This window comes from Pelodiscus sinensis, chromosome 23 (genome assembly GCF_049634645.1).
Source record: "Pelodiscus sinensis isolate JC-2024 chromosome 23, ASM4963464v1, whole genome shotgun sequence".
Lineage (NCBI taxonomy): Eukaryota > Metazoa > Chordata > Testudines > Trionychidae > Pelodiscus > Pelodiscus sinensis.
Window position 1 is genome coordinate 20,442,746 of NC_134733.1, and position 27,948 is coordinate 20,470,693.

At 47.7% G+C, this 27,948-nt stretch overlaps 1 protein-coding gene across 1 annotated transcript in view; it reads right to left on the minus strand.

Annotated features, from left to right (window-relative positions):
• The window catches only part of TTC34 (tetratricopeptide repeat domain 34), a 66,003-nt gene that overhangs the window by 28,348 nt on the left and 9,707 nt on the right, over positions 1-27,948 (minus strand). Inside the window, exons 3-5 of the mRNA XM_025185467.2 lie at positions 26,672-26,897; positions 21,152-21,344; positions 9,343-9,509 (exon numbers count right to left, since the gene is read on the minus strand). Coding sequence (XP_025041252.2) covers positions 9,343-9,509; positions 21,152-21,344; positions 26,672-26,897 — 586 coding nt within the window. The remainder of the gene's footprint in view (positions 1-9,342; positions 9,510-21,151; positions 21,345-26,671; positions 26,898-27,948) is intronic.

Genomic DNA, 27,948 nt, shown 5'->3' on the forward strand with positions numbered 1-27,948 from the left:
CCGCACTGGCGCATGGGAGAGGGCGCATGCGGGCCCCGCCCCTGTCCGGCGTGTGGGGGAGGGTGCGCGGAGCTGGCGGCAGCAGAATGTATATGCCCGGCCCGGCCCAGCCCGGCTACCGCCATTGGCGCACAGCCCGGGGCCACCCAGGGCAGGCCGATCCTGGCTGTGCAGGGCCTCGCAGCCGCGGGGAGAAGGGCACTGCTGGCTGGTGCTGTGGGGGTTAATGTGGCCCCTGCCCTGGGCGGCTGCTGCAGGGTGGCCGCTGGAAGCTGCTGCAGCCTGCGATCCGGGAGCCAGGCGTGCGGCACCTGATGGCAGCTATAAGGGGTGCTGCGTGCCCATTACAGCTGCCATCAGGCGCCCCCCCTATAGGTTGGCACCCCGGGTAGCTGCCTGGCTAGCCCATGCCTGAATCTGGCCCTGGCTCCCCTCTGCTGACTCAATCAGAAAGAGGTAGCAAGGAAGGCGGGGAGAGGAAAGGGTGCTTCAAAGCGGCAGTGCCGTGTGGAGCCCAGAGTCAGCTGTGGATTCGCCCGCTGATCCTGGGCTCCATGCGGTGCTGCTGCTTTGAAACACCCTGGGAAACATGGGGCCAGCGGGCACTACTGGAGTCCTCTGCTGGCCCCGTGTTCCCCACAGCGCTTTCGCCTTGAAGTGTAGCAACAGCCCTGGGGCCATTGTTACTTCAAAGGTGGAGGCGCCCTTATCGACTAATCGATGTGAATGACATCAACGCCTCAATTAGCCAATTCATCTAAATGTAACCTCCCTACAGTGGATGTACACTGCCTCTTGCCCAAAGCATTCATCAGTTGCTCAATCTAACCCGTTAGCTGGGGCAACGGGGATACTACTTCAGTAAGAAAGCCAAGGATATTACTTTACCATTTCTCACCAATCGGACCGTACATTACTAACCCTAAAAAATGGCCAGACTCTAACTGAAATGATCGTTCGACATCCAGTGCGACAGCACCGACTGCTACATGTAGTTCCATTAACTTGTCAGCCGAGAAGGATGCTGCTGAATATGAATCACAAGCAATAAGCTTCGTTAAAGAGTCAGTCAATATTCATCAAAGGGCTGCTGGTTTGCTGCCACTCTTGTTGCACAATGAAATTAATCATCCTTCTATTTCATATTTGTTTATAACAGTGTTTCTTAACAGGGCTGGCCTTACCATGAAGTGAACTGAGGCGGCTGCCTCAGGTGCCAGACTGTGTGTGTGGGGGGGGGGGGGGAGGAGCCACTAGGACCCAGAGGGTAAAAAATTGTGTCTGCTGCTGGTGCAGATGTATTCTCTGTGCTCTAGATGCACAGGGATGGGGGAGTGCTGTGCTGGAGGAAGGAGGGCACAAGAGACATAACAGGCAGGCAGGAGAAAAAAGGGCATATGGGGGCATCATTTGAGCGCCCCGCCTCAGGAGCCAAAATATTGTGTGCCAGCCCTGATTCTTAAATTGTGTTCCACAGCACACCGGAACAACAGAATTCAAATGGCCACCCTTAAAGCGGCAGGCGACCTTTTCCCCCATGACCTTTTTTTTTTCTCAACAAAAAATCCCTTGGTGTTCCTCATAAAAAAAAATTATTGTTTGGTGTTCCTCAGTCTTAAAAAGTGTAAGAAACACTGGCTATATGATTCTAGTCAATTTCACTTTCCAGTGCTGGGACCCTAAGAGGGTGCTCTAGTTTTTGGGTGGCAGGCATACAAAGGGAATGTGTAATTTTAAAAAATATTTGTACTGCCTTTTTAAAAAAGATGCTTGTTTTAAAAACAAAGAAGCATTCTTGTCAGTGTGCTTTGTCCAAAAATCCTCTTACATGTTGTTTACATTTTTTACAGAAAAAGATAGAATCATAAGCCATCAACAGTTTAAAAATATTCATGTGGAAGTAGGGCCAGTTTTTCTAAATGAAGCATCTTTCTTTCAATCGATAAAACAAAATGAAAACAAGAGACAATCTAGGCCTTGTCTACACTCAGGGTGTGACTACATAGCACCCTTACCTTGAAATAAGCTTCGCAAATTGCATTGCTTATTTGGAGGTAATTTTGAAATAAGGTGCTATTCTGAAACATCCTTTAACCCTCATGCAATGAGGTTTACAAGGATGTCAGAATAGCAAGCCCATTATATTTCGATATAGCAGGCTTGCTCTTAAGATGTGGAATAGCTCTTTCAGGATACTGGAGGTATCCCAAAATAGCTCCGCAGTGTAGACGTAGTCTAGGGATACGTTTGAATTACGAAACACAACTCCAGCTGCATTAATTGCGTAGCTTGAGCTGAAGTATCTTAAATCAAATTTTGGTGCCGTGCACTTTGCGGAGATCGCCGGCAGCACACGCTCCCTTCGACTTCTCTTACTCCTCGTAGAAGCAGGACTAGAGGCATCGATGGAAGCGCTCTCTCAGTTCGAATTGCCTTGTCTTCACTAGACCTGCTCATTCGAACCCCGGAAGATCGACTGCGGCAACTTCGATCTTCTCTGTAGTGTAGACATGGCCTCCTTGACTTGATATGGAGGCTTTGGATAAAAAGCAGAAGGGTCTGTCTAGTTGAAAATTGATGCTATTGGTCCATGTATCTGTTTTTCACTTGTTTATTCTCATCAGTTTAATGAACAAATCACAGATCATACAGCTTCAAGCAACCCCTCATCTCATTCTATTAGTATCTCTGCGTAAGACACTGATCAAATCCCATCTTTCCAGAAAGTGGTCCTGATCCTATAATGTATCCCATCTCCTCGGCTCCCTGCAATGTCCTTAACACATCATAATGGTGGAGTTGCCTCAGACAGTTGAAATACTGTGATGCAGAAGGACTGGAATAGTTTGTATCTTGAACTTGTCTCTCTCTTTGTTAATACGTACTCAGAAAAGCAGTTCATTTGTCTCCCAAAACACAATGAATAGATTTTCTGTAACTCTGAATCACAAAGATATGTGGCATTGTGTGAGCAATTTGTCTCCATTAGCTGGCACATGCCCAACATAAGAGTACGGTGTCTTCCCTGAGGCTATGTCTAGACTGGCATGATTTTCTGCAAACGCTTTTAACGGAAAAGTTTTCCATTAAAAGCATTTGCGGAAAAGAGCGTCTAGATTGGCACAGATGGTTTTCCGCAAAAGCACTTTTTGCGGAAAAGCATCCGTGCCAATCTAGACGCGCTTTTGCGCAAAAAAGCCCCGATCGCCATTTTCGCGATCGGGGCTTTTTTGCGCAAAACAAATCTGAACTGTCTACACTGGCCCTTTTGCGCAAAAGCTTTGCACAAAAGGACTTTTGCCCGAATGGGAGCAGCATAGTATTTCTGCAAGAAGCACTGATTTCAGACAGTAGGAAGTCAGTGTTCTTGTGGAAATTCAAGCGGCCAGTGTAGACAGCTGGCAAGTTTTTCCGCAAAAGCAGCTGATTTTGCAGAAAAACTTGCCTGTCTAGACACAGCCTTGAGAGTATATCCCTTCAAGGAAAATTTGCATCAATGGTATTATATCTGGGCCAAAACAGAGAAGCAGACAGACAGACAGATAGACACACATACATGCAGAGCTAAGGGGAAAACAGCTGCCCACTGTTACTCCTTTGTTGTTCTGACTGCAAAACTGAACTCAACCCCAAAGTGAGGCTGTACACTAGGGAGGGGGAATACTCAAACACTGACAGGACAGGAATGGGAGCTAGGTTTTAGAAAGTCATATTTGATCAAAATAGTGGAGTGTTTATTACTGATGAAGGGGGCTGGCACAAGGCCATGTAAATCCAGCATCAATCCTCAGAATAGGACTGAAGAAATTAGACACACCCCACTGAAAGAAATGACTCCTGCACATTCTACTGTAATTAATGCTCCGGTTCTTCAGAACAAACTCCCCCTCCCCAAACAAATAGAGTTCCTTAGACATATTATGCAGAGCTAATAGGTATTCATAGCAACTAGACTGGAAAGATCCAGCCACAGATCTACAGGGATAGCCTCAAACCTAGACATCTTCCCCACAGGGACCATATCCGGTGTGAACATCTTTTTCACAACATTCCCAGAGTCACCACCTTGTCCCCACAACATCGTCCTGGAGAACAGCACAACATCTGAAAATCAGGACCAGGAGATGCCATGCAATTATTTGTACCACTAACGAATAACAGTGCTGACCGGGACTCTATAAGCTGGGGTGGGCAATAATTTTCACAGAGGGGACAGTTAATGAATTTTACTAGGTGGTTAAGGGCCAGCTCCCTTACCCCTGCAATGGGCGGAGCTTGGGGAGGAAAGGGCGGGGCTAGGGACTAGCCTCCTCCCAGCATTGCCTGGGGCTGGAAGCTTGGAATTAAAAACACAGCAAAGAGCTTCCAGCTCCTGACCCCGCCACTACCATGTTGTTTGGCAGTCACCTGGGCTTGCTGCAGCTATTTATAATGCTCGCTGCTCCGATCCCTGCCGGGAGCCATTTAAATAGGATCCTACTGCCTGAGCCAACACCTGGAAATTCAGTGGTGTGGGCAGTGGGATATAAACAGCAAGCAGCCAGATGCAGTCTGTGGGCCGGATCTGGCCCCTGGACCGCATCTTGCCCAGGCCTGCAATAAGCCAAAATGTTGGCATTTTTGTTATCTCTTTTGGAAAGCGATTGGTTGGGTGAAAAACCTTGCCTAAAAATCAGTGTTTGGACACACATGCCACTTGTACGCCACATGAAACATTGCAGCCTGCTCCTAAGAGTGAAGAATGTTTGGCATGTTAGCTCTCGAGTCTGTGAAAACACGAACATCTCTGCGCATATGAAATGTGGTGAAAAGTGGATCACTCAATCACTTAGGCCTGTGCCTTGTTTTAATAACATGGGGGCTATTGGCTCAAAGGGATTTTCAGACTGTCAGGAGAAATCACATCTCTGCAATGCAAACCATCAAGAATTGGCTGCTCCTGGTACCAAATTGTTTGCAAAGTCAAAGGCTATTAAACCTGCCACTAATGAATGTGCATGCCAGGGTCCCAGTGTTCATTCACTTGAGAGAGGTTTTCACAAGGACTGATAGCGGCCGTCGAAGCCAAAACAAGCATGAAAGCCGTGGATCTCTCTCAGGGGACTACTTATATCATGTAGTTCATCTCCTGACAGACACATTTTTCTCTTTTTACACAATTGTGTTATGAAATCAGACAGGTGGCTCTGCCACACAATGCAAGGGGGTTGTTTACGTATTTGCAGAAAGGTGGCATGATTACAAAAAAAGGGAAATCGTTCAAGATTAGAAGCGGCACCGGTCAAGGTGGTTTCTCCAGCAGAAGGTTAAGGGATTTTCAGCTTAGGAAAGAGGAGACTAAAGGGAAGGTCTATAACAGTGGTCCCCAACGATTTGAGGTTGCCGGGTGCCAGGGGGCATGGCCGTTCGCCCGCCAGGCACCAGAGGGCGGGGACACTTGCGCGCCCGGGGACGGGGCCCCCCCATAGCTGCGCGCCCGGGGGCGGGGTCCCCCCAAGCGCTGCGCGCCCGGGGCCAGCGCCCCCTCAAGCGCTGTGCACCCGGGGCCAGCGCCCTCCCCAAGTGCCGCGCACCCAGGGCCAGCGCCCCCCCAAGCGCTGCGCACCCGGGGCCGGTGCCCCTTCCAAGCGCCATGCGCCCAGAGCGTGGGCGGCCAATTTGCGGCGCTTCTGGGGCCGGCGCTCACCGTGCGCCATACGCCCGAGGCCGGCTCCGGCACAGTGCATGAGCCACATGCCCAGGGCCAGGCCAGCCCCGAGCACTTGGCGGGCGCAGACAAATGCCCGCGGGCACCATGTTGGGGACCACTGATCTATAAAATCATGACTTGTGTGGAAAAAGTGAAGAAGGAAAAGTTATTTACTTGTTCCCACAATATAAGAACTAGGGTCACCAAATGAAATTAATAGGCAGCAGGTTTAAAACAAATAAAAGCAACTTTTTCTTCATGCAGTGCACAGTCAACCTGTGGAACTCTTTGCTAGAGGATGTTGTGAAGACTAGGTCTTTAACAGGGTTCAAAAAAAGAGCTAAATACATTAATGTAGATTAGGTCCATCAATGGCAATGAGCCAGGATGGGTAGGAATGGTGTCCCTAGCCCCTGTTTGTCTGGAAATGGATGACAGGAGAGGGATCATGTGATGATTATCTGTTGTGTTCACTCCCTCTGGGGCATCTGGCATTGGCCACTGTCGGCAGACAGGATACTGGGCTGGATGGACCTTTGGTCTGACCCAATAAGGCCATTCTTATGTTCTTATGATGCTGGTTTGGCAATATGCAGGGGGCTGCCGAAGCAGCTAGACCACAGCGTTATCAAGGATTTTGTTGTCTAACACCCGGTGTCTGGAGCTATTCAGCTCTGCACAGAACGTGGTGTAAAGCCTGTCCTATGTTTGATTCCATACACAGCAGCACACAGCGCGAAGTTCTGTGAGTCTTTCACCTACAGGGAGAGTTGCTGTGTCATCAGTGAGAGAGAAAGAGGCTCAAGGGACTCTCTCCTACCTCTCTGAACCGTCTCTCTGATATTTCATTTTGCCACCTACAGGAAGGACTTCGTGTGATGTTTGTGTGAGAATCACATGGGTCTACACCAGTGAGGGACAGCCTAGGCTACTGAGCAGGCCACATGAGTAGCCTCCTTCATCTCTGTGGACCGCAAGGTGGTCATAACCAAGATGGTCTCCCGGGACTGCGCTTGTGTGCCTAGAATTAGCAGGGTGCTGCCGGTTGAACGGGAGTAGCGCTGCGATTGGCTGCAGAGGGAGCACCTGGTTCTCACAGTCAGTGTTGTGTGCAATCAGCCTGTCCCTTCATCCGCCCTGGCTTTCTGTGCATGTCACTGGAGTAACACCGGTGGGAAAAAAAACCGACGCAAACAGGCACCAGTGGAATCTGGCAACCCTGCACGCGGGCAGTGGCAAAACAAAACATCTCGCGGGCCACACGTAGAGCCCCAACGGGCCGCAAGCTGCCTTTGGTCCCCAGGTTGTCCGCCACTGGCCTACCCCATACAGAGCATGAAAGAAGCAGCATGGCGCGCATGCCGGACACGCTGAATACTCGCCCCCTTTGCCCTACCCTGTCAGCAGGCCTGTAAATTGACAAAGCTCCTATGAATTTAATGGCGTTGTGCTGGTTTATATCTGCCTGGGACCTGGCCCAGTACCTCCTGTGTTGCTAACCTCAGTGGTGCTTTGAGATCTACCCGTGGAAAGTGCTACAGAATCACCAGGGAGCACTATTATTAATCACTCCGGCCTTGCAAGAGGCAGAAGACGCAGGCAAAAGCCTCTGCCTTACCTTGTGGGCAGTGCGAAGCCCTACCCTGTTGAGTGTGACATCCCACAAATCAGAAGTGGAGATGCAGCAGCGTTGGCCGTGCGTGTTGGCAGCTGTCCTCTTTTTGCACCGGAACAGACAACATGGGGCCACCAACCCTCCTCCTGGACGTGCTGCATGGACCCCTTGAGTGGCACAGAGACCACCTACAGAGGGACCAGCCTGTCTGCACCGCACCCTTGCTGTGCACCAGTTGGCTCTTCGCTCACGCGCTACAAATTCCAGAGGACCCAGGTTCAAGGCTGCCTGCCGGCGTTACAGGCACATACACACCAAATGCAAGGCTGTTTTGTAGCATTGCGTCGGAGTGCATGGTAGTGACGCAAATGGGAGCCGTGACTACAGGCTGTCCTTCCTCTCCCCTAGACACGGGCAATTGAGTGATTAGGGGTGAGGGAGGGGGAGAGAGGCCCACAGGAAGAGCAGGGCACCGCGCACGGAGTGATGGCTTTGATCTTGCATCACATGCTGCCTGTGAGCAGCATGTTTCTGCTTTGGATCCCAGGCAGTGAGTGATCGGTGCGACCAATCAACACAGACACCCCGGAACACACAGGATCAGGCCTTCTGCAGTAAGCAGAGCATCTGAATGATCTTCCAGGGTCCCGGCATACAGAGCCCGCGCTGTTTAGCATTGCCAATACATTTTCAGATTTTAAAATAATATTTCATTTTCTTGGCCTTGCTACGGGCAGCCCACGCATGCACAATCTGGTGTTCTGCCCCAGACTGGGCCATGTGGAGAGCCTGCTGTGATCTTTGCACCGACATGTCTACTGCTTTTAGCTCAGACAGTTGAGGGTTATGCTCAGGTCCAGAGATGCTACTTTGAAGCCTCATTGCTAACATCCTGGCCAGGGCATTGTATAATTCAGTGATTGTCATCTAGGGCCAGTATTCCTTGTAAAATGAGTGCTTGGGTGGCCACCCAGGAGGGATTCAAATACTGCCCAGTTGATTGACAGAACGCCTACAACCGGCAGCATGGATTTCTATTGGTGGTGCACACCTGCATGTAACAAAATTTATCATACACATGGGTGGACAAATTCAAGAGAACAGTGCCTAAGGGTATGTGCACCCTGGGGGTACACAGAATCTTCCATGGGGAGGTACAGCAACTCATTTAGGGTATGTCTACACTAGCTCGTTAGTTCGAACTAGGTAGGCAAATGAGGGCAACCGGGGTTGCAAATGAAGCCCGGGATTTAAATATCCTGGGCTTCATTTGCATGTTCCCGGGCGCCGTCATTTTTAAATCCCCCTTAGTCCGAACTCCGTGCCCGCGGCTACACGCGGCACGGAGTAGGTAGTTCAAATTAGGATTTTTAATTGCAACTACCATTACTCCTCGTGGATATTTAAATCCTGGGCTTCGTTTGCAACCCCGGTTGCCCTTATTTGCCTACCTAGCTCAAACTAATGAGCTAGTGTAGACGTACCCTTAGATACTAGCCTAGTTTTACAGCCAGTTACATAACATACCCTAGCAACATCAGTACAAACTAAAATTTCATACCATGGATTGCTTCTACTGCTCTGTGCACTGTACACTGAAATGTAAGTACCATATTCACGTTCCAATGGATTTATTTTCTATTATGGTAACATTTAGAAACTCAGCAATTTGTCAGTACTAGTGACATTTGCGGTTTTTTTCCATCTGATTTCATAAGCAAGTCATTTTGAAATGAGGTGAAACGTGGAGATCTGCAAGACAAATCATGCTGCTGCAATATATACACTGGGCGACACTGGTGTAATATATACACAGACATAGGCCCGGCATCAATGCATATTGGACCCAGTCTCTGCTCCCTACAGGAATTCAATGGCGGATTTCCCATTGATTTCAGTGGGTGTGTGGGCAGGCCCATGGGAAATCCACCACTGAATTCAAGTAAGGAGCAGTATTGGGCCCTACTGATGCCTGGAGAGAGTCCATCGAAATATTTTATATTGATTGGGCAACAATACTCCAATACATCAACGATACCTTCTGCTGGTTCAGAGCCAGGTAAATGAACCCCCTTCCGCTCAGGGCCTGCACGTTTCTAGGCTCCTCCTTCAGAACGGCGTTAAAATCAAAAATAGCGGTTTTCTTCTGGCCCAGGTATCCGTAACATCGGGCCCTGGTGAGCAGGGACTCTTCAGCGTTGCCGCCTGCGCAAGAGAGAGATGTGCAAATCAAACACGGAGGAGGACGCAGCCGTCGAGTGCGACAGGGAAATCACACCCGGTGGAGTGTGCTCTGCTCCACAAAAACCCTGTTGAGAGGACGAAGGTGGTGCATGGACCTTCTGCACCCTGGTGTAGCAGAACCCCAAATTCGCCCAGTGCACCTGAAAGTAGACACCCCGTGGTTCCCTTTCCAACACTCCCAATCCAATCCTATTGCCCACTCAACTCAACTGCAATTTTGCTGTTTGATTCAGTGAGACCAGACTCCCTCCCTTAGCAGTCAACTGGGCCTGTCATCCACACTAGGATGTATGAAATGGGGCTTGCAAGGTGCACAGGATGCTTGCTGGCCCTCGACACAGAGGTTTCTTTCACCCTTAAAGACTAAATCTGTGAGGAGCACTAAAGGGATTATTCTGTACAGGAAGCCCAGTCCCATTATGGCTCCAGTGGTCAGACTCGTACGCAGGGGTTTCTGTGCGCTCAGATGCCAGTTACAGATGCTGCAGTGAGTGTTACCTCGCACTATATCATGTTGCTAAGGTTAGCTCTGTCCTCATACTGAGTGGTAAGTGTGGTGCGTCACCTCAAAGAATGGGAGAAAGAAGAATACAGCGGGAGGCAAAATTTCTTCACACAGAGCACAGTCAACCTGGGGAACTCCTTGGCAGAGGAGGTTGTGAAGCCAGGACTTTAAGAGAGTTCAAAACAGAGCTAGATACATTCATGGAGGTTAGGTCCATCAATGTCTGTTAGCGAGGATGGGCAGTGGTGGTGTCTCTCGCCTCTGTTTGTCAGGGCTTGGAATGATGGGATGGATCACTTGAGGATTCCCTGCTCTGTTCATTCCCTCTGGGATACCTGGCATTGGCCACTGTTTTCAGACAGGATATTGGGCTAGATGGACCTCTGGCCTGACCCAGTCTGGCCGTTCTTACGTTCTTAATTCTAGTCTGCAATACCCAGTGAATGGCTGTCTTACCTGTGACAGCATAGACCTGTGCCCCAGCTCCTTACCTATACCATGGATAAATCCTTATCTCACGGCTGTGAACAGTCATGAAAGCTTGTGAGGCGCCCAGGTATTTAACTGAGAGGGGCCACAGAAGTACCCAGAGCAGGGCTACTCAATGTTGAAGCCCCGGGGGCCACAGCAATACTCACAGCACACGCCGAAGGCCGCGACTTACGTGTGGTTACATGTACATGCAAATATATGTACAAATAGTTTCTTTCACATAATGCCCAGGTGCTCCCGGCACCTCCTCCCTGGGGTTTAGAAACATCGACACCTTGGTACCCGTCTGTTCCAGCCAGCCCGTCTGCTTTCATTTTTCAATGCTCACCCTGCCTGGGAGACGCCTCGCCTTTGTGGAGCGTGTTCCCAGTGGAGGCCACATTAAAAGGATCCCACCTGTGGGCCACGTGTTGAGCCCCGCGTAAACCCAAACGGCACCACGGGCCTCAAACAAACAGGCCGCGAGCTGCATGTGGCCCACGGGCCACGTGTTGAGTAGCCCTGACCTAGACGAATAGCCTGTGCCCAGAGAGATCTCGCCCTATGCAGAGCTGTGCTGTAAACTTAGCCATTCATATTATGATTTAACTCCCCCTTTCAGGAAGAAAGGAAATAAAAACGATGTGTCAGTGCTTTCCTTTAAAACATTTACAGAATCTGCATCCTGGTGCTCAGTGACATTTAACCAGCCATGGCTGTGCCCATGAAAGCTCATGGTTCTCATGGTAGAGAATTTTTGTTAGTCTCTGAGGCTACGTCTAAACTGCAGGCTTCTTTTGGAAGAAGCTTTTCCGGAAGAGATCTTCTGCAAAAACTTCTTCCAAAAGAGAGCATCCACACTGCAAAAGCCCATCGAAAAAGTGATCTGCTTTTTTTTGACAGATAGCATCCATTCAGTGTGGCTGTGTCTACATTGGCACCCTTTTCTGGAAAAGGGATGCTAATGAGACACTTCAGAATTGCAAATGCCCCGGGGATTTAAATTTTCCTCGTGGCATTTGCATGAACATGGCTGCCGCTTTTTTCCGGCTCGGGGCTTTGCCGGAGAAAAGCGCCAGTCTAGACAGGTATCTTTCGGAAAATAAAGCCTTTTCCGGAAGATCCCTTATTCCTACTTAAAATCAGGAATAAGGGATCTTCCGGAAAAGGCTTTATTTTCCGAAAGATACCTGTCTAGACTGGCGCTTTTCTCCGGCAAAGCCCCGAGCCGGAAAAAAGCGGCAGCCATGTTCATGCAAATGCCACGGGGACAATTTAAATCCCAGTGGCATTTGCAATTCCGAAGTGTCTCATTAGCATCCCTTTTCCGGAAAAGGGTGCCAATGTAGACACAGCCTGTGGGTGCTATCTTGCATTTAAGCTGTGATTACTAAGGATGGAGTGGCCACCAGGGCACCTGTGCTTTTTCTTATTTCCTCTTCTTTCAAAATAACTCCCTCTTCTCCATCCACACACGCCTTTTGGAAAAAGAGCTCTTTCGGAAAAAGGCTTCTTCCTCGTACAAAGAGGTTTACCAATGTTGGAAAACCTGCTCTGTTCTTTCGATTTCTTTCCAAAAGAACGTGATTGTACAGTGGATGTAAGTGAAGTTTTTTTCGGAAAAATGATATTTTTTCCAAAAAAATCTTCGCAGTGTAGACATACTCTGAAGTGCCACAGGACTCCTTGTTGGGTTTAATCAAGTTATATTTTACTCAGTATAACAAAACAGCTACACTGTTGGTTGTATTCTAAAGGCATTTAAAATAATCATAATGGTTTTGCTTTTTAAAATATTGACTTTTTTGTTTTTACAGTGTACACATAGTGGGGGGGGGGGAGCGTTCACTGAAGTTTTCTATAAGGATGAAGGATGATTTACTACCACCTAGTGGGGATCTGCACAGGGAGTGCTGCAGGACACATTTTATTTAAATTCTGAGGCATTCAGCGTTTGTTAGATCAGATCCCTGTCAAATTCTAATACTCAGAGGGGAAGCCATGTTGGTCTGTCACTTTAAAAAACAACGCGTAGTCCTGGGGCACCTGACAGACTAACCAAAATATATTGACTCTCTATATATAGTTGTGTTAGGCTAGTCTGGATTGCATGCTTTTTTTGAAAGAACATTTTTTTGGAAGAGATCTTCCAAAAAAAAACTTCTTCTGAAAGAGAGTATCCACACACAAAAGCACATCGAAAAAGCAATCTGCTTTTTCGAAAGATAGCGTCCACACTAAATGGATGCTATCTCATTTTAAGCAGTCTGTGCAGATCCATTTACAGAACTGGGTTCTGAATTGGTAAATATGGACAAATGAGGGTTTCTCCTTTGACCTGAAAACCAACTTTATCTGCTTTACAAAGTATTTTGAGATTCCTGAATGAAAAGCAAACACACAAAAGCCTTTTTGTTTTAATTTGGCTTTAAACAACAAGAGATGATGCTCATACGAAACCGTCTAGGCCACTTCGCAATTAATTTGATTTACAGGACTGTAATGATAACTGTTCCGCAGCCAACAATGAAAATCCCTTTCACCACAGCAGAGAAATGCCCTCAGCCTTCCCCCAAAACATCAGGTATCTGGATTTTGCATCGTATCCAGGAGGCCTGGTCTATTTTGGACTAAGATTGGCTAGAATGCAACGGAAATGCCTAGCTCTTATGCAGCACTTTTCATCCACACAGCTCAAAGAGCTTTACAAGGAAAAGTAAAAATAACTGAAACTGGGGAACAGAAAGAAAGTGACTTTCTCAAGGTCACCCAGCAAGGCAGTAGCAGAGCAAATAACAGGGTCCACTAAGCCACACTCCTCTACTCCGCATTTGCCAAGAATTGTTTGTGAAAGGATACCAAAGTGTCACCAAAGTCTAGTGCCTCTCACAGGTCTGCAGGTCCACCCTTTTAAAGCCACGATACAGAAATTGACTGATTAAGAACATAAGACCAGGCAGAGCACAGTCAACCTGTGGAACTCCTTGCTAGAGGATGATGTGAAGACCAGGACTTTAACAGGGTTCAAAAAAGAATTACATTAATTCATGTAGGTTAGGTCCATCAATACTTATTAGCCAGGAGGGGCAGAAATGGTGTCCCTAGCCTCTGTTGGTCAGAGGATGGAAATGGGTGATAGGGGGAGGAATCATGTGATGATTCCCTGTTCTGTTCATTCCCTCTGGGGCACCTGGCATTGGCCACTGTTGGAAGACAGGACGCTGGGCTAGATGGACTTTTGGTCCAGCTTACTATGGCTGTTCTTATGTATTAAGTCATCAAAGTCCAACTCTCTCTACCTAGCTGCCATTATTACAACATGTCTTTGTCAAAAAGCCAGAGCCAGCTGAAGACTCCTGGTGAATAAAAAGAGATTGCCGTAAATAAACATTTTCCTTCTCAGATGAGCCTGCCCACATGAGATGCTTTGCCAATTAGTCTTGGGAGAATAATTTCAGCATGTTGTAGGCTGGAGAGAATCAATTGCTGAAAGAGACTAAGAGGGTGTGGGAAAATGTGTCTCTAACAGCAATCTATGAAAACAGAGAGCGTCTGCTGTGCTTAGAGCAGATGGGTCGTTCCTGTTCGAGATATAACCGGTCTAGTGCAGCTGTACTGTACATGACCAGTCAGAACCAGGGGCCCCAGAGTGCAGATAGATGCACACATGCGTTCCCTGCTCCAAAGAGTTTACAAAGACAAAAAACCAAAAGGAATCTTGTGACAAAGGTGGAGGAGGAACACCAGGAGGGTTGTGCAATTACATAGACCAGCTATGGGCACAGATTTCTGGCTTCAGATAAAAGACACGAATCAATAAATAGTGGATATTAGCTAGTTATTGTAGCTTTTGGATTATCGGCAGGTGTCCCAGCAGAAGTGAGTCTCCTGGAGGGATTGGCGGGAAAAGCTTGTAATTAGTTATGTATGACTTTTTCACATGTGGCCCATATTTTTTGTTCTCATTTGGATACCTAGACTGAGACACCCAGGGTGTCTGAAAAATTGGGGTACCAAAATCAGCAGACCCATTTGGAAATGTATCTGTTAGAGGAGAGGTGCATTCAGTGGAAGTCCAGAGCAATGTTCCCTCTCATCCCCCCCATGGGTGGAATAAATTTTGTTATGTGCACGGAGGCATGTGTAGATGTGCACCACCAATAGAAACACATCCTAGGGACTGTAGATGCTCTTCTAAACAGCTGGGCAGCACCTGAATCTTGCTGAGGTGGCCATGCATGCGCCCAGCTTACAGGGAATGCTGGACCACAGAACCCAGACCCTAGATCTCTGAAGCTGGGCCCCCAGACCGGACCCACTCAGAATGAGGCTGATCTCTTAGAAGAGACAGACTCTCATTGACACCCCTGAGCCCGAGATCAGGCCCCGTAACCTTCCGAAGGCCAAACAGTGCACAGGGCAGACTAGGACACAGAATGCAGGTCTCTGGGCTCCAGGCATGGGCCCTTCTGATGGGCTTTCCCTATACATTAAAGATATGGCTCTCTTAGATACTTTCTTTTCTCTGTTTAATTTTTTATTGTTCTCAGTTTTAAAGGCTGGGGAGGTTGAAAGGGTTAATAAGATGTTTTTGCTTGATGGAACTCATCACTCAAGTGCCCCGGGACAATCATCCCATTGCTTAATAGGCCCCTAGAAAGGGTTCCGATGTCACGGTGTTGAGGGCGATGTCAGAACCTATGTAGAGAATTAAGTTCTACTCAGTATCCCGCTGGTGTGAAGGAACACAGCGCCAATGGCTTCATTGGTAACAGAGTCTCAGTGCATCCAGGCACAGGGCCGTCCTTATGATGTCCGGTGCCCTACACGGAGGCGGAGAGGAACAGGGTGGGAGCTGCACGCAGGGCTGCAGGGGCAGGTGCAGAGGCAGGAACTCTAGGCAAGGGAAGTGGGGGGACGGCTGCAGCACCCCCACATTTATGTGGGTTCCCAGATGCCGCCAGTCCCGAGGCCGGGGTTTTGCAACCAGCCCCATGCCTGGGGTCTGTTTGCTGTATCGGGTTCTGCCATCAGACCCACACTTGCCCACAGCCTCTGCCCCCAGCCCTGTCAGGGTCCCCTCCCAGAGATGTGGCCTTGCTCCTGACCCTTCGTAGGTGGAACGGATGAGCAGTGACTGGGCACAGCTTGGGAGGGGGGGCTGGGGCTGGCGTCCAGAGCCAACACTGCTTGCACCTGGTTGCCGGTGGCCCTAGGCATAGACAGCATGCACCTGCCTAGGGCACCACTAAATTTGGGGCAGCCTCAAATTTAGAGCTGCCCTCACGCAGCTGTGCATTCTGCGTATGCCTAAGGACGGCCCTGTCTAGGGTTAGAGGCTTTCCCCACATTTGCTCTGCGGAACTTCCACCCTCACCCTCTGTGGGCCCTCATTTCGGTAGGTTGTTTGCCAATTTTCATCTCAGGCTGTTTCATCCGATGGCCCCGTGTTTACGTGGACCTTTCCCAACCTGGCCACGAGCAAGACCTGCTGTTCAGAGCAACGCTGGCCTGCCAGGGTGATAGCTGCTCTTTGCTGGCTGTACTGATCGATTCTCCAAACCCCAGGGCGATCTGAGGTTTCCTCAGAAGAGGGATGGCTCTGCTTTCCTTTTCTGCCTCTCTCTCCTGGACCACGATTGCAAGCAGGGAAGAGAAATTTCACAACTGCTGTTTGTTTGGGGTCTGCTGTGGGTCACGAAATTGCTTTGATCAGGCCTTTCGGGTTGAGTTGCCTAGGAAACCTAGAAAGCGTCTCTCTAGGAAGTTACAGGGGTCTCCTATGTAGGGCTGCCAGATGGTTTAACCAAAAATACCGCACTCCCCCCACAAAAAAAAAAAAAAAAAAAACCAAGGGGGAAAAAGTTCTGTTGAGAAAAAAAAGAGGGAGACCAAAGCTGTTGAGCAAAAAAAAAATAAAAATAAAATTAACAAACAAACAAACCCAGCATGGCCCCTTTAAGAAATGCTTTTGAGGCTTTTTGGCCCCTACCAAGTTGTTGGCGGCTGCCTTCCATCAGAGTTCCCCTGCAGAACCAGATAAGCCCCCAGGATTTTCACCTGCTGGTCTGGAAAAAATCAGAAAATACCAGACATTTTAGGTGTCCGGTATTTTCTGAATTTTTTTCCCGGACAAGGGGGGCGAATATACTGGACTAACCGGGTCAATACCGGACACCTGGCAACCCTACTCCCATGCTCCTTCACTCAGCAGTGGGGACTGGGCCTAGCCCTCTCAGAGGGAGCAGTGTGTGGCTGCGGTCAAAGAAATCAGAAGTGTTTTTGGTGTTTGGAAGCAAACCAAGAGGGGATGGCGTGAAAGCACCTCTCCATTTTACCCTAGCCAAGAGCAGTGCCAAAGGAGGTCCTCCACCTATTGTAGCTCCAAGGGACATGCTGAGGAGACAATCACTATGGGCAGGCCCATGCTAGTTAGGAGGACACCTCTGATTGATTTGGATGTAGCTATAACCCATGAGTGGCAGCACAATGGGAGAGAAAGTACCCTGGATGGGAGGTGATGCTGGGAGGCAGAAGCGGAGCCGTTTAGCAGCGAGAGGACTTGGTAGGATCAGAGGTTATGGAATCAGACAATGTCCACTGCTCCGGCTTGGATAATAACCCCGATGGCTCTGTCTCACTTATTGCTCAAGGATGCTCAGGACATGGCAGTGTGAGAGACTCAGGTTCTCTTATCTCTGATCCCAACTAAATCCATCATTTGGATATGAAATGTACAAGATATTTACCCGGAGGCTGCCGAGAACGAGTCTCTCCTTTGCTCACCCAGCTCCTGGCGTTCACAGCCTTTCCTGCAAGTGTCTTCATGTGCCCAGGGTTGGGATCAGTCACAGCGGCGGCCCCATATTGGATCCATTATCAATATTCTTTTCCTGGGAGTGCAGCCTGTCACACAGCTGCCCAGAGGGCTGTGCCAGAGGATGTGCCTTTCCCCATTTCCTTCTCAGGAGCAAGGCTTCTCCCCTCCAAGCGAAGCTCCAACACCAAATGTTGTGAACATCTGTGGGACTGTAACGATCAGCGCCAGGAAAAGACCAGGTCCGTTTCTTAACAAGCCGCTGCTCCAGCAGGTGGGACGCAGATAAGCCTGAATGCCTGAGCTGTGAAATGGGGCCATCTCATGGCAATTAGCAGTTTCCCTTTTTACACGCTTGCTTCTCCTAGAGGCGACTGTCATCACATTTGCGCTGCATGCAGGCCAGATTGCCTGGAGAATAGAGAGGTGCTCAGAACATGCCAGAGATATTTCCCAAGCAGCTCTCTCTTCGGGGCAAGCTGAGGTAATGTGCAGAGCCTGGGGTAACTTTTTAGCAGGGAATCTGTCTGACACACCTGCAGAGGACAAGTAGAGCCTGGGTGGCGTTTATGATACCAAACAGAGCTTCACACAGAAGAAACAGAATGTATCCCACCAGCATGACTAACGCGGGAGGTTGCAGAACACTGCACGGGGTAGCAGACTGAGAATGAGTTCACAGAATCATAGAACACTAGAACTGGAAGGAACTTGAGAGGTGAACGAGTCCAGTCCCCTGCCCTCACGGCAGGACCAAGCACTGTCTAGACCATCCCTGACAGGTGTCTGTCTAACCTGTTCTTAAATGTCTCCAGACATGGAGATTCCACAACTTCCCTAGGCAACTTATTCCAGTGTTTCACCAACCTGTCAGGCAGGAAGTTTTTCCTAATGTCCAACCTAAACCTCTCTTGCTGCAGTTGAAGCCCGTTGCTTCTTGTCCTGTCCTCAGAGGCCAAGGAGAACAATTTTCTCCCTCCTCCTTCTGACAGCCTTTTAGATACTTGAAAACCACTATCATGTCCCCTCTCAGTCTTCTGTTTTCCAAAACAAAACAAAACAAAATTCTTTCATTTTCCCTCAGAGCTCATGTTTTCTTGGCCTTTAATCATTCGTGTTGCTCTTCTCTGGACCTTTTCTAAATCCCCCACATCTTTCTTGAAATGTGGTGCCCAGGACCAGACGCCCTACTTCCACCGAGGCTTTCTGAGTGGCGAAGCCTTCTCCAGTGAGGTAGTTCCAGCAGCCCTTCCCTGCCACTTGCTGTCTGCATGAAACAAGGCAGCGATCGCGGGGAAAGGTTTCCAGAGCAATTCAGACATGAAGGGCATGGTAACATTTTCAAATGGGCTTCCGTAACATAGGTCCCTAAGTGCCGCTGGTGAAGCAGCATCTGCAGCCTTGGCTCCTCAATAAGCGACATGGTTTTGAAAATGTTACCACAGGAGCTGAAGCGAACAGATGCCCACAGCCCCAAAGCACCCGTACAGTCGTTTATGAGAACACCAAGCCTGAGTCCGAGCAATGGTCGGTCTAGCCCACTGTTTCTCAACCAGTGGTACGAGTACCGTTAGGGGTACTTGAGAGAAGTCTAGGAGGTACATCAGCACAACTCGGAATTTGGAGGAAACTGAATTTTTGTTTTCAGTTTTACAGTGCTTTATTATTTTTCTACTTTTTACATCCACAAATTTAATTGCCCGCCTGGCTACGATTGTTTAAACAAATGTGTTGTAGTGGCAGAAAAAAAGTTTTGTGGGTCTGAAAACTGTAGGTACTGAGGTTCCTTTTTTTTTTTTTTTTTTTTTTTGAAAAAGGGGTACTTTATAAAAAAACTTTGAGAAACACTGGTCCAGCCCACTTTCCCGGCTTGTGAGAGCAGATGCATCAGAGGGAATGCACAAGCGATCCATCCCCTGCCGGCCGGTCCCAGCTTCTGGCAGCCAGACACACTAAGCATGGGGTTGTGTCTCTGGTAGGCCTTACCCTCCATGGACATAACTCATTCTTGTTTGAGTCGGAGTTTAACCGATTAACTATTTACACAATAGGTGCTTATCGGTTAATGGTATCGGTTAAAGTCAGCCGGCTCCCAGGGCAGTGAAGCCTCTTCCCCGGGAACCTGGTGGGCAAGGGGTCTCCTCCCTTTTCTACGGCAGAGAGCTATATAACCGTACAGCTGCTAAGGATGTTAGCGGTTACATGGTTACCGTAGTCAACTATTTTTAACATCCCTGTTTTGAAGCCAGTTACACTTTTGGCCTTTACAACATCCCCTGAGAGCAAGCTCCACAGGCCGACTGGGCGTTAGGGAAAGAAACGCTGCCTTATGTTTGCTCAGCACCTGCCTGTTAATTGTATTGGGTGACCCCGGTTCCTGAGTTATGTAGCATGGTCACTAGCACACCTTTAGTCATGGTCTCCACACCAGTCACGATTGTAGAGACCTCTGCCCTATCCCCCATTTTGATCTCGTCTGGAATGATTCATGGTTTATTTGAGAGCAGTGTCTAGGGGCCCCCACTCTGCCGGGTGCTGCACAAGCACACAGAGAGGCAGTCCCTGCTTCGTAGAGCTAGCAAGAGACAAAGAAGTGGGAGGGGAATGAGAAGTGAAGTGACTTACCCAAGGGCATACAACTCAGTTAGTAGCAGAGACGAGAACAGAAACCAGATCTCCTGACTCTTAGTGTGCTGCCCTCCCCACTAAAGGGTGGGGCCTTCCTGATTCTAGCCAGGGCTGGATTCTCCAGGGGAATTTCCAGATGAGCCGTATGACTTTTCCCACAATCATAGAAATGTAGGGCATTTCGAGAGCTCATCACTTCGAGCCCCCTGTGCTGAGGCAGAGCCAGGGGAACCTCAGCCATCCCTGACAGGAGTTTGTTCAGCCTCTTCTTAAAAACCTCCACCAATCAGGGTTTCCATAACCTCCTTTGGAAGCCCCTTCCAGAGCTGAACTGCCCTTACGTTTAGATACCTAACCTAAACCACTGGGGATCAACTGAGTCCAGCCAACTCATTTCACACAGGCCAAAAAGTAGCTGTTGGATGTGAAGGACTTTGGTCATGGATTTACCCAGCATTGCTCAGGTCCTTCATTGAAACCATTGCTCTGGGGTGAGAGGTTCTGGATGCAGGCTGCCCCGGTGAGAGGGGACAACCCCATCCCTCTCTCACCATGGCAGCATGGGGCCAGGTGAGAAGTGCCTCTCCTGGGCTGTGGCAGCTGCAGCGGGCTCAGCCAGGGGAGGGGTGCATGTCCTCTTGCTGGAGGACAGACAGCCACAGAGACAAACAGACACACAAACAAACAAATACTCTCAGATATATAGTATATCACTGTCCCCTTCTCCACCCTTGTCCCCTGCTGCCCCCACGGGGTTATAGCTCTCCCGGTCCCCATCCCTGACCCCTTGCTGCCCCCCTGTGGTTGTTATACAGTACAACTGTCCCTGCTAGCAAAGCCCTCCTTTTCCATTAAGTGAGAAACAGTGACATTCCAGTCACATCCCAATGTCCTGGCACAACCAAACCCTGACCTTGCTTTAAGTTATGATAAGAAGAAGCTGCCTGTCAAATTTGGTGGTCCAGAGGAGTTCTTGAACAAACAGACTCAGAGAGATGGACAGACAGACAGACACAGAAACTCTCTCAATATATAGTTGCTCTTATAATTTACGAGGCGTTCTTGAACAGGCAGACTCATAGACAGGCAGACAGACAGAGACTCTCTCAAATACATAGTCAATTTGGAGTCTGTCCACACTCTAGGCTACTTCCCCCAGAACTAGCCCTCTCACACGCCTACCTGAGGCGATGATAGCAAAGGAAAGGTAGGCGATGGCTTCTTTGATGTAAGTATCTCCCTGCTTATTCTTCAGAATGGTCATAGCCCTGGAGTGGCAGTGAGTGTGCATCAGCCTTCGGTCCTCATCTTTGAAAATATCCATGATCGGCTGGAGGCAGGAAGTGTCTCCGATCTGGATCACTTTCTTTAGCAACTTAACAAGAATAGCGAGAGAGAGAGAGAAAAAAACAAAACGGGAGGACGGTGAAATTGACATTACTGGAAATCAGACAGGATCCAAGGCATAGACATAGGAGAACCAGATTAAGTCTAGCAGATTAAGTCTAACAGTTTGGGTTTGAACTAGAATAGTATTCCTCAGCCAGGGCTCATGATCCCCGGGGAGAGTGATGAAAAGCAGTGAGGGATAGGGAGGGGTCACAAAGTGTTGAAGATTTTATTCCAATGCCAAAGCAAGGAAAATAAAATTTTCCAAATAACTTCAATGCAGCCCAAAGCTTCAAAGGGTGTGAGATCAAATAGAAGAGCTGTGCTAGTCATATTGCCCCTTTTACATCCACACAGGGACCTTCTCCCCTCCTCTCCTACCCACACGGCCACGTATTCTCTGTCAATCTCTTGAAATACACACAAAATAAATTCTATAGGCATTGTATTGCTATTGTTAATGCATTTCTTACTTTCTATTCTATAATAAATGTAAGGGGGAGAGTTAGGAACATTTTCAACTTTCAATAAGAGACTGTCAACCTGAAAAGTTTGGCAAACACGGAACGAGAACCTAGAATGTAAAAGGACAGCCAATCTCAATGTAACTTCCATGTGAAAAGGAAATAGCCAGTTCGGCAATGCAATAGTTGGGTGTTGAAATGCAAAAGCAAATTGGTGCTACTCTCTTTTGCTCTGGACAGGGCCGTGAAACACAGAAATAGCATACATTCTGAAAGAAAGACAGGAAAAATGCTATCCAACATTCCACATTTTGGAGTAGGGGTTGTTTTTGATTTGGGAAGAAAGGTTGGTTCTTATTAGAGATGGTAAAGAAAAGGGCAAAGAATTATGAAAAATGTTATAACATTCAAGGAGAGCGGAACTGTCCCATAATGGCCCCAAACGAGAGTTGCTCTGGTGGAGAGACTGGAGGCAGAATCTCAGCCCTGGTCTGCACTAGTGAGTTATTTTGAAACAACCCCCCTTATTTTGAAATAATCTGTGGAGCATCCACATGCCCACGCCCGTTATTTCGAAACAATGGGCTGGTTGTTTTGAAATTTGTACTTCTGCTTTCCTAGGGGATTGACGCTATTTCGATTTTGTTATTTCAGGAATTATTTCAAATTTAGTTATTTCAAAATAATTTTCTAGTGTAGACATGCCTCTAGGGGAATAGCGCTTATTTTAAAATAGTTATTTCGAAAGACCGGCAGTGTGGACGCTCTGCTGCTGCTATTTTGAAATAATGACTCCCCAGAGTATTTCAAACTCATTACTCCCCAGTGTTTCCTGGGGTTCTAAGACAAGGTAGTGTATCCACAATAACAAAGCCTGCCTTGGACTATTTTTGAGGGTTCCTCATAGTGTGGACACGCTATTTTGATTTTGTTATTTCAGGAGTTCTTATTTCAAATTTAGTTATTTTGAAACAATTTCCTAGTACAGACATGGCCTCTGCTGGGCCATAAAAGCAAAAATCTATGAAAAGACATCAAAGAACAGCTTCCATTTTTACAGCTGAACTGACAAATATGGTAAATGTGTAGGTCCAATTATCACAAACAGAGAGACACGTCCCTCTAATGTCCCCTACCGTGCTGAAGGCGTCTGTGCTGCTATCTTTTGGATGGCGATAAATAAACCAGTCATTAAAGATCCCATTTACAGTGTGCACAAGAAAAGCAACATCATGGTGAAATTCCAACTCAGAAAAGTCACATCCTGCTATAGGAAGTCCTCTGTGAACTTTCCATCAGGAAGTGTATTGAGTGTCCAAAAAATGCTCATGTTCTGTTACACAGCTGCCACACTTCACCAGAGGTGAATACATGTGTGTGGTGGGCGACAAGGACTTCATTTCATTTGCAAAGGGCTTTGGGATGGTTGCTGGGTAAATGTTGGGTTCTCTTTATTACCTCCTTTTAGAAAGCGTGCTGTCTGTTGCACCAGAAAGGCAAGTCCCCAACTTGGATAGGAACTTTTTTTCATATAAAACATGGTATAAATAGAATAAAGAAGCATTAAAGCCTAAATGAATGCAGTGATTTCACCCTAAGTTCTCTCCTCCCTCCTTCCTGTTCTGATGAGAAAATGTTGACATTAGGCTCAGCTTTTCATGGCCAGTTGTGCACAGCCGTGCATGTGTGAAGAAGACTTAAAATCTCACCACTCAAGGATTGCAACAGCACTACATTTCTGCAGTGATTGGTACAAAACAAATGCAGATGGAGCAGCATAGACATGTGAGCTGTGTCATTAAGGGACAGGGGGAAGTATGGGAAATCTACCGCTGTCTTTCAGATCCTTGTCATCAACTTGTTCTGAGCATTCTTGATGGCTATCAACGCTTGCGGCATTTGGAAAATTCGAAAGGAAAGACTAACTTTCACAAGTGTTCAAGTATGATTCTATCATGGAATATGCCCCTTTCGGTAACTTGTCCTGGCCAAAGAGTAAAGCAGTGGATTTACAATCATAGTTTTTATGCATATCTGAAAGAAAAAAAATGTGATTCCAAATGGCAAGAACATTAAAAAGCTTGTTAAAGTCAGACTGTCCCAGGACTATATGGGTATGCCGACACAGCAGGGCTACAGTCAAATTAAGCTACGCAACTTCAGCTACATCAATTGCGTAACTGAAGTTGAAGTATAGCCAGTCCCTGAGTTGTGAACGGTCGACTTATGATCGTTCGCATTTACGACCGAAGCTGTCGTAAATGGTGGACCCCGAGTTACGAACGCAATCCATGCTTACAAACAGCGCGGTCGCATGTAACTCTATGGGGTCCGACTTACAAAGAAACCGAGTTACGACCAATTGCTTGGTCCGTAAGCGGTTTGTAAGTTGGGGAGAAGCTGTAGCTTAATTCGGCTTCTGTCAATGCAGTGGTAAGTCGAAGGAAGAGCACTCTTCCTTTGACTTCCCTTATTCCTTGTAAAATGAGGGCTACCAGGAGTCAGAGTAAGAAGCCCTCGAGCTCGACATTATTTTGAAATAAAGGCTTGTAGTGTAGACACGCACTACATTATTTCGGAACATCAGTTATTCCGAAATAACACTGCTGTGTAGACGGACCCTATGTGAACTCTCAAGACTGGTATCATTCACTCACAGCCCTTACAGTCTCTGCACATAGCATAGTTTTATACTCCACTGTGGAAAAAAATACACCTTTGGTTTGATGGAATACTATTCTCCTTTTCATCAAGAGGATTTATTACATAGATTAAAAATGCAACAGTGCCCTCTGCTGGCAAGCAATGGCCCTGTAACTGTTTGCTCTTGGCAGTTCCATCTGCTTAGCACAAATTAAAATATTCAAATCCCTTGCAATTTAACAGGCAACGTCCCCACTCCCACAAGCATCTGCCTTGTTCATCCAAGGACCCCAAAACAGTTTTGCCAGGGATAATATAGGAAGCTTATTATTTTCTTATTCTGTCCATGTTTTGGTGGCACCTGCTGTAGGCTAGGCTCCGCGGATTGACAGGAAGACACATTTGCTGATCAGTTCCCATTCTAAAGTGGGCAAGTCTTATTAATTATCATCACACTTGGATCCAATAAAATGTGGAAGTTAAATTTCATGCAGTGAGTTTATGTCCATAAATCCCAGATATCCAGACTGCTGGGGCTTTGCTGTAACCATAGGCTCAGTGCCATGTCTACCACATTGTATCAGAGCATGGTCACAGATTTCATCCTCAATACATACATGTGCCACCGATGTTCTTCCCCTAGGCTGCCATATGTTGTTAGGAAGTGACTCTTCAGAGAGTCTCCATACTTGGTTTCAGTGGAAGGTGTGTGTATGCAATGAACATGATCCAGGGGCTGCCATGGAGTGGAAGAGTCTGAATATCAACTCAGCTTGGCACTTGGGTGCTCTTTAAGACAAGCCATTATCTAACACCAGAGAGGGGAAGGGACTTCTGGGTCTCTTAGGCCAGATTTCCACTTTACCTGGAGATCGACGCTCCAGAGATCGATTTTCTGGGGTTCAATTTAGCGGGTCTATTAAAGACCCACTAAATTGATCTCAGTACTCCATGGGGTTGTGAGGAGTAAGGGAAGCTGATAGGAAAGTTTTTCCTGTCGACCTTCCACAGTGGGGACATTGCGGAAATTTGACTTAAAGTAGGTTGACTCCAGCTACACTAGTCATGTAGTTGGCGTTGTATATCTTAAGTTGAGTTTCTTGCATAGTGTAGACCTGGCCTTAGTACCAGCCAGGGCCACAACTAGAAACGGAGGGCATTACATCTCAACTGCTAATCACTCACTTTCCTGGTAGCTTTTCACCTGACGGGCCAAGTGTTAGGTTACCTAGATGGGATGGTGAGGGAATTAGATAATCTCAGACAGGGGGGCCAACCACATTGCTGGGCCCCTGGGCAAGGTGTGTGGGAGGGCAGCTCTGCATTCCTGGAAGGGGTGGGGCTTTGGGCAGAAGGGGTGGAGCTGGGAACTAGCCTTTCCCACCTGCACTTCAGTGCCCCCTGGAGCGGCCACATGGCACTTCAGCGGTTATTTAAAGGGCCAGGGGTTCCAGTGGTGGCTGCTGCTGCAGTAATAGACATGGGAGTCCCAGACCCTTTTGAATCACCAGGCCTTGGGGCACCAGCTCTCTTTGTCCCCCTTTGTCAACGGGCCTGTTCTCAGATTTCAGGTGAACCTTGTGGGATTTAAAATGCGTTTCTCAATCAAGTATTTCCACCGGCGAGTGACATGAATCTGGAGACACTTGGTGACAGACAGTAAGTAATTCTTTACCCATCCACGACAGAGTACATTTCTTAGGACTACAGCTTTATTTTCAGGGCCACGAATACAGGCGTGTCCTCTGCTTTCGAGAGATGTGGATCTGCTAGCCCGAGAGATCCTAAAATATGGAAACCGTTTGTACGTCGTCTTGCTGCCTCATGTAGGCACTGGGCAAGAGTCGCAGAGACACATTAGCAAGGCTAGAGAGCTGCAGGAGAAAGGCAATAGTCTATTTCTTTTCCTTCTAAGGGAAAATTACCCATCCCAGAATTAGAGCAGGTTGAAAAGTTGAAAATTTGCTATCAAGAAAAGGCACAATTTTGTCATGAATATTCCCATGAGACTCTAACCCATTTGTCAACCAGCTTGACCCAGCATTTTACAGATATTCTTGTCCCAGATCATGAAACACTAATTGTTAGTTTCTTGAAAACACTCTGCAGTGTGGACCTACTACATCTCTAACACAGTGGCCTCCCCAGTCATTTCACCCACAGAAGGACTTTGCCTCGCCCTTGTTGCTAGGCAGAGGTTTTTTACCTGAGTGCCATCATACAAGAAACCCTTCTTCAGCTGCAGTAGCGCCAGCCTTGCCAGGATGGGAGAGCTCTGGGGGTTCTTAGAGAGGGCTACCAAGAGGATTCTGTGAGCTTCTTCCACCCGATCCAGTTGGTACAGGGCATCAGCACATAGGATCTGAGATACTTCGTCAGAAGGGTCCAGCTCCATCAAGAGAGAAGCCAGCTGGTGAACCCCGAAGGCATCCCTGCATAAACAAAATAGCCTTCAAAAATTCATCATTCCAGTGGAATTTCTCTATTGCTCATACAGAGTAGCTGGCTCTGAATGATGCCCTTACGAAAATGGTGGTCAGACCTCACTATCTCCAGCAATGGAGACTTTCTTGTCACTTCAACATTTGAGCCTCATTGTAAACGTTTTGTTAAACGCCTATTTGTAAACAATCTTATAACTACAGGTAAAATCATGGCTCCAAAAGAGGGTACCTGTCCATGATGGGGACTCCTAGAGTATGTCTAGACTACATGGCTCCGTCAACGGAGCCATGTAAAATAGTTTACTCGGCATAGTCAATGACGCGGGGATATAAACAATCCCCGCTTCATTACAATAAAAATGGCCGCCGCTCTGTGCCGACAATCAGCTGATCCGGCACAGCGTGGCAGTCTAGACGCAGTGCGGTTGACAAGGGAAGCCTTTGTCGACCACTCCAGGGAAGCCTTTGTCGACCACTCCAATAAACCTCGTTTCACTCTCCGGAGCGGTCGACAAAGGCTTCCCTTGTCGACCGCACCTCATCTAGACTGCCGCACTGTGCTGGATCAGCTGATTGTCGGCACAGTGCAGTGGCCATTTTTATTTTAATGAAATGGGGATTATTTAAATCCCCGCTTCATTGACTATGCCGAGTAAACTATTTTACATGGCTCCGTCGACGGAGCCATGTAGTCTAGACATACCCCTAGACACTATCTAAGTCCAAATAAGGTATAGAAAATAATGTGTGGTCTCCACTGAAGAACTCTCCCATGCTAAAAATTGCTACAAAACAATAGCACACGTACGTGGCAACAGTCTTGTTAGAAAATCTCCCACTTTAAGAGCACTGGAGTAGGCTTAAGAAATGTGGGTTCCAGTCCAGGCTCTGCCACTGGTCTACTGAGTGACTATGTAGAACTAATTTTCTCTTTGTGCCTCAGTTTCCCCATTTATAAAATGGTGATTGTGATGGATGGGAGGGGCACTACCTTTTTCTAGACATCCCAACCATTCATTTAACAAAATTACTTGTAAAG